The 7,574-nt window shown below is 42.5% G+C and overlaps 1 protein-coding gene across 1 annotated transcript; it reads right to left on the minus strand.

The window, feature by feature from the left end:
* Positions 1-455: 455 nt before the first annotated feature.
* Positions 456-7,353, minus strand: gpr61 (G protein-coupled receptor 61). The gene is made up of 2 exons (XM_047373132.1): positions 7,036-7,353; positions 456-4,783 (listed from the first exon to the last, which is right to left on the minus strand). The coding sequence occupies exon 2, from the start codon at positions 4,535-4,537 to the stop codon at positions 3,125-3,127; it is 1,413 nt and encodes a 470-aa protein (XP_047229088.1). The 5' UTR covers positions 4,538-4,783; positions 7,036-7,353; the 3' UTR covers positions 456-3,124.
* Between the last annotated feature and the right edge of the window lie 221 nt (positions 7,354-7,574).

The raw sequence follows: 7,574 nt of genomic DNA on the forward strand, positions 1-7,574 counted from the left end.
CACACACACTCACTCTTGTTTTACTATATGTAGTGAGGACCATGTGTTGACTCCCATTGACTTCCATTGATTTTCAGTCACTTTCAACCCCTTCTATTCTCTAACCCTGACAATAACCCTAAACCTAACTATTACCAGTGCATGCCTAACCCTAACCTTAACCTAAACTCAATTCACACCTTAGTCCTAAACCTAACCGTTAGCAAAATAGGTCGTGAGGACCAGCAAAATGTCCTCACTTTGGTACAAATGGTCCTCAATTTGATGGTGAAATCGGGAAATTGGTTCTCACTGTGATGCCAAGACAGGAACACACACACACACACATACTATGAAACACAGAGGCAAAGAGCAGACACACTCAGTTGCAGGGCAGAAGAAAAAAGACAGCTCATGTGATACTTGCAGTTATGGATCTAAACATATCTGTGGCAAAAACAAGCACAACACTTGGGTTAAAATCCTTGCTGTATTCTTTAATGAGTTCAGCAGATGGAGAGTACACAGGAGGAATAACAGTCTTTTCAGTTCAGGTTCAAAAAGAGATGCACACAGGAAAATTAACACATCCCTGGTTTGATACAGAGGACAACACTGTAGTTAAAAAGTACATAATTATCCACCTTCCACCAGTTCAGCAGGTTGCTTCTCCATCTTTGGAAGTGACAGATGTTGGCATACATGTATTTTAATGCATTTTATCAGACCGGTCAGGGCAGTTTTGCTGCTATTGTTAACGACGCTGGTGTTATAAATCATGGCATTTTAAATCATCTTGTTTACAATACACAAACTGAGGAAGATAGAAGACCACCGTTCTGATTCATTCTTTTTTTTCTTTTTGTAAAAAACATTTAAAACTGAAAAACATGTCATACGTTCTCGGAACACGGTCTGCAACAAGGTCAAACAACAAGAAAATTAAGTGTTAGGTGTTGCCCTGACAAAGAGATCCTTTTTTGTTGTGGCTGCTTGCCTTATTTTCACAGTCTTGTGATCACGCTGACTCTCCTGTACGAGGCAGTCCTGAATAGATGAAAACAGCAAAAAATGTGCCTTTACTTAAGAGATTTGTGAATCTGTCGTCTTTGGGATGTTGGTCACCACTCATGTGACTTGTACAAGCTGTTTTGCTTTCTGCCTGGGAACAATAAGTGTTTCTAGCTTTCCATATGTGTGTGAGGGGTTGTCACACCTCTGTGCTGTGTGTAGCCACAACAAGCCTGGTTGTTTATTGCACAAACATGAGAGCGCTCCCACCACTCTGGTGTTTACCTGTAAACAGCGCAGACATCACAGGGTGTAATGAGCACCGTGTCGTATTCCTGCAGTTATTCTAACATGGCGTGGCTGCTGTTTTCTGATGGAGCCTAAAACCCGGTCGTACTGCTACTGCTGCTAAAAAAACTAAACCAGCCACAATGTTTGTCTTTGAGTGGAAAGGGTTGAAATCACAAGTCTCCCATTTTGGTGAGGAGGTGATAATCACAAGACTAAGAACAGATAAACATGATAATAACATCTTGGAAAATGGCTAAAAATACACTCTAAGCCTGTTTATTATAAATACCAGCTGCAGCAGAAGCTGTGAAACAATCCTGTTCAACACAATAAAAGTTTAAATTCTTAGACACATCATTTTTATTTAAAGCTTTTGGAATATTGCATCCGTTTAAGCCTTGGTGGTTTGAAGTGAAACATCAAATAAGTTCATAGAGGAAAACGGATGATTCACTACAATAAGTTAAAATCTTTAGTAAAAGTAAAAAAATATCTTTCTTTGTACATTATGTTCACATTGGTTATTTTTCCTAATTAAATAGTTTAAGTCCATGGCTCCCAAATTGTGGTTCTTGGGCTGCATTTAGCGGTACTCAGAACATATTTTGCTATCGGTTATTGGCAAGATAAAAAAAAAAACTGACTGTGATGTTCTAGAAGACAGCGAACACGAGACAACCAGACTACTTATGTTGTGCTCCATTTACAGTCCGAACTGTGGTCTAGGCATGACATCAAACCCAACTGAATCATGTTAGAAGTTTGAAAACCAGTTGCATTTGCTAACTGATTAGCCTACTCAACTACTGTTAAGGACAATCTTTACATTTTGGTGAAACAAGTTCTTTAAAGGGGACTGTATGGCACTATTTCTTTTGTTATGTCTATCACTGTGTTTTAGATGGAAGCATCCATATTGTATTTTGATGTTCAGAGTTGATGAGAAACCTCCAACTTTCCCTCTCACATTTCCAATTTCCAATCGACCATACGGTTGCGTTTTTCAGGTCAAACTTGAAGAATTGCACTTTTGAGTAAAAATGGAGCTCATTGCTACACCTCACCCTTTAACCTATAAAATAGAACTAGACTTTTTTTCAATTCATTTTCTGAGTCCCTGTTGAGCTACTTTAAAAACTTATTATTTACCAGAAAAAATATTTACCAAATTATAAAAAAAGGTTGTGAACCACTGGTTTATATCATTGCTAGCAATTTGTCTCTGAGTCAATTGGATCTAATTGTCAAAGGGCTTCTCTTTTATTCTTAAAACACAGACGTTAAATAAAATTACCTGAAGGACAATAAATCCATATTAAAATCCAACATTTTCGAAGTGAAAATAGTGCTTTGCTTTGTGCATTAGCCCCATTATCACTGAGGTCACTTTGTTTATATGGAAGATACTGATTGATGTTGAACACTTAATAAATAAACACATTTCTGGAGAGAAATTTAAGATGCCCCCCAGCACTTAACAACTGTTCTTTCCCTGATTTATGCTCTTGCAATGTTTCAGAGCTTCTTCATGTTTATACTGTATAAGGTTTGTCACTTCACTTGAACTGTAACCAAAACATAAAATGTCATGTGACGCAGAGCAAAAACAGCATGACACAGTATGACTACCATAACATGTAACATGACAGTCAGCAATACACAAAACTGGAATTCTTCAAAGGGTAGGGCTCCAACCCAAAGCCCAACCCTACACCACATTTTCAGCCAGCTGGATTTGTCACTTGAAAAAAAAAATGTTGCAGCATAAATAAGAAATACTATGAATAAGACTAAACATGTTCATTGTGTTATTAGGTGGTAGAAGAAACAGCATTTGAGGCAACTATATCTCTGGTACAGTCTTGCAGCAGTTCTCCAATACACAAAGCTCATTGTTCAGCCGTTGCTGCTGTATGAACTCTGTGGTTTCCTCAAGGATCTGCCCTGGGATGTGGAAGTCAGCTGGCATGTCTTGCTCAACAGCTGATTCCTGAGCACCCTCAGTTCCTGCTTCCTCCAGGCAGACTCTGCTGTGAGAGTTGCAGGGCTCCAGATTGCATCCAGTGCCCTGAAGGAACTGTAAAAAGTTCTCTTCGATGGAGGCTTCACGGCTGGGCAGCTGCGCCCCCTCAGTGGGCCCAGCCCCTTTGAAAATACAAGCCAGGTGGCGGCCCAGCTCCTCTCGAATCTGTCGGTTCAGGCAGCCGTAGAAAAAGGGGTTGGAGGTGAAGCAGAAATAGCCGATCCATGTGACCACGTCCTCCAGTTGGGTCAGCGAGGCCGGAGAGGTGGAAATGACAGCTGAGTAGAGGTGAAAGGAGAAATATGGCAGCCAACAGCAGAAGAACTGACCTCCGACTGCCACCAAAACTGCTGCGGCCTTTCCGCCGCTGAAGATCCTTTGAGGAGTTGCACGTGCTCTGGGGCCTCCAAGACTTGCTGCCATGGTGGAGTGGCTGCTGACAGAGTCGGATCGTTGCCTTGACGTGTCCACCCAGGTGCGGTTGGGTTCACGATGCATGGATGCCACTCGGGCCACCTTAAACATATTGTAGTAGACCACCAAAATGATCAGCATGGGGCACAGAAAATAGATTACAGTAAAGGAAACCATAAAAATTAGGCTTGTGGTCCTGCCTCCTGTCCAGTGGAGGGAGCAGTGTCTCTGACTTGGAATGAGGACTTCAGGGGTCCCCACAGTCGGGGTCCCCTGGAGCAGATATCCTAGCAGGGGCAACATTGACATAATGAGAGCTTTAATCCAGATCCCAACTAGCACCGCTACCACCACCCCGACCGTCATTTTCACCTCATGACGCATGGGATAGACAATGTAGTAGTACCGCTCCACGTTGATTGCACATATGGTGAGGATGGTAACACTCACTAGACACACACTCAGGCAAAGGTAACTTCGACACAGGGCCTCGTCCTCCAGGATCCGGTCTGACAGCATCCCCAGAGGCATCACGAGGAGTGCCGCCATCAGGTCCACTAGACAGAGGTGGAACACGAAGGCAAACTTCCTCAGCTGAGGCGTTTTAGTAATGACAACGATCACAGCCAAGTTCCCCACCACGGCCAGAACGTCCATGACGAGCATAGCACACAACCCCAAGCTCTGACTAAGATCTATCCTATTCTCAGCAGTGCTGATTGGCCCAGTTAAGTTGGAGGTATTTGGCCAAAAAGAGGTTTGGAATGAGGAAGCAGATGCATTGTTCCAGGAGGGCCTTGGTTTGATGGGATGCTCCATGAGAGGATGGAATGAAGAGGAGGGAGTTTGCTGAATTTCACGGGTCCATCACCCATCCTCCTCTGTTGAAGGGCGTCTCTGAGAAGTTCAGCGGTTGGTTTTGGTCATAGTAACTGGAAGCTTGCAGGCGCTGAACCTAGTAGATTTGACTGTGGAGTTTTGCAGATGATGACTCAAGTGTTAACCTGATGTAGATGAGCTTGTAACTAAAGCAGTCCTCTCTTGACTATCCCACTCAGTAAAGTCCTGAAAGAAAAAGAGCACTGTTTAGTACTGCTTTACACGAAGATTAGAAACTTCTCTTGTAATAAATTAGTTCTTTTGATGAGTGTGCTTCAAAGACTAAAACTAGTAGTCTGTGTGAGGTTTTTAAGATGCGCAATATCATACATAACATCAAAACTCCAACCTCCTATCCTTATTTAGCATTCTGTATGCTTGGCCAAGTAAAAACATAGATTAGATGTAGTAGAGCTAATGAGCAATTTAATAGCTTTCAGTTGTGCAAGATAGTTTTTTCCTTTAAATGCACTGCCCTGTGTTGGCCCAAACCTTTTCTGTCACTTAAACGTTATTAATCTCTATGCCGGCTGCACTTATTTACAGCCAAGGCCATGATTTATCGGATATTTTGACATCTGTATCCTCAGATGTGTGTTTTCAGGGCAGCTACTCCCCCCCCCCCCCCCCCCCCCCCCCCCCCCCCCCCTCCCCCAGGGGAGAAGCTGAAAGCAAAAGCTTGGACCATATGTCCCCATTAGTTGAGTGAAGAAGAAATTATGCATGTGCAAATAAACTGCAAAACTCAGCAATACAGAGCTCCCTGCTGTCTTAAGTGATGTGAAGAGGAGATCGATGAACGCTTTTCATATTGCATAAATCTTGACCTGACTTCCTGCCATTAGGAAAATACCAGAAAGTAGATATTCTTTACAGACATCTTATAAAATTAAACAAAACACATCCGTTTGGTTGTGGGTCACCCTCAGCAGTCTTTGCTAGTGGAGTAGGCAGTGTTTACTGTCACAACCTTACATAGATGTATTCCCACACAATGTGAAAGCTCAGGAATAAGCACTAAAGCGTTGGTACATTTCCATATGCTGCTCACCTGCAGGTGCAAGTTTTCCACTTCATAAGTGTCACGGGCTATGTCCCCTGCAAGGCTACTCATGTTTTCCTGTCTACTTATGCGCACAACAGGTGAAATGATCACCTGAAAGATCTGCCTGTAAGATAGTGGGTAGTGTTTTCTAAACAGGTCAGAGGGACAGTCACCTATTGAAATTACCTAGGATGGATCAGCAACTGTGGATTATTATTTTAAAGTAGGTAGGAACTGAAGGTATACCAAGGTTATAAAAAGCTACAGGTTCAAAACCACAAAGAAAATCCCATCTTACTACAGTTTAATGCCCTTTTAAAGAGATGTTGCAGTTGGCAGGACATGAATGCTGTTTTATCTGACTGTACAAAGTGATGTCTGGCTGCCCCTCCACCACCTGGTGCTTTGCACTGCAGGTCAGCTGGCTGAAAGAAGGCTATTACACTTTTCCCTTGCTGACAAGAAAGACAAAATTAGGCTGTTTTGATATATTTCCAATTGAAAAAATACACTGACAGTGTTGGAGTGGAACACAAGGAGCTCCACCCATCCCTCTTATTCAGTTAAGTTTGTGCATCAGATCAAAAATAACTATAAGTGTTACAGATAACATTGTTATGACTGTAAAAATTTATATTTTATAATATAATAGCAGTAGTAGGGGAGATTATTGCTTTACTTTTTTAATATACGCAGTTAGATCCTGTTTCATATTTTTTTAATAATAACTTTAAGTTTTTTGAGTTTACCTAAAGGTTTTCATACTATGAAAATCTAATACTTGCCCACTACTGTAAGGCTAAAAATTATCATCACTTTGCTGCACAGAGAAACAGGCTAGTTTTTAAGGTCTCAGCAGAACATCATCTGAAAAGCACAAGAATTTTAAAATTATCCATTTAATTAGATCTAAACCACAAAACTATTTATTGAAGGAAGGAACCATTCAACACAGTCTAGCACAGTTAGTTTAATCAAATCAGTGATAGCAGTGGAATTTAAGTTCAAAGTTGGACTCAGCCTGGTAAGAAATGTATGCAAATCTACAATCCAAGGCTGTACAGAATCCCTCGGACTGCTGACTGGAAAACATATGACACTGACATATGCACATGACACTGTTTGCTGCAAGCAGAAAAAGTAGGCTGTTGTTCAAGCATACCTCTCACTGCACAGTTTTCTGACTTCCCTGCAGCAACGCACAAGCGACTGTCATGATACGGCATGGAAAACGAGGTGTCTGTTTTTATAATTTGTTTTACATGAAAATGAAGGGATGTAACAGAATATACTGCCTTATGAGTCATTCATTCTACCTTCAACCCACCTACTTGTTCTGCTGAGGAGGGCAGCAATGGCTGAAGATGTGTGTGATGAATAGTCAGTGACATACCTGAGTCTGCAGCGGGCTGCTTCCTCCTGTGAAGGTTCCCAGTCTGCTGAGGCACCGCTGACCTGTTTCGCTTTCTCACCCACACACACAGCAAACGCTCATAGACACCACGTCACAGCGAGGGAGGGAAAGGAGGAGTAGGAGGAGGGGGAAGAGGAGAATCCTGAGTCTCCTCCTCACCTGGGCCCATTCAATTTGCCATCTCTCAGACCAAGCGCATGCTTTCTTGTCGTTCAGTCACACACACACACACACACACACACACACACACACACACACACACACACACACACACACAAACACACACACACACACACTCACACACACCTCTATCCACCCATCTTTGTCTTTGCCTTACTGATCAAGGCGATCCAGAGGCAAGAAAAGGAGCAGAAATGAATGATGCACAAATGAGTGGACATACTCCCCCACACTTTCAAACCCAGGCTCCTGGTCTCACTGAGAGCGACTGCAGAGCTGTGCAGGCAGGCACTGGTGGGCAGGCAGGTTCCCCTGTTCTCCACTGGGTCTTAGTGCCT

This window comes from Girardinichthys multiradiatus, chromosome 1 (assembly GCF_021462225.1).
Source record: "Girardinichthys multiradiatus isolate DD_20200921_A chromosome 1, DD_fGirMul_XY1, whole genome shotgun sequence".
Lineage (NCBI taxonomy): Eukaryota > Metazoa > Chordata > Actinopteri > Cyprinodontiformes > Goodeidae > Girardinichthys > Girardinichthys multiradiatus.

Coding starts and splice junctions, on each gene's coding strand:
- gpr61 (XM_047373132.1), bottom strand. CDS start 4,537: ATGGAGCATCCCATCAAACCAAGGCCCTCCTGGAACAATGCATCTGCT.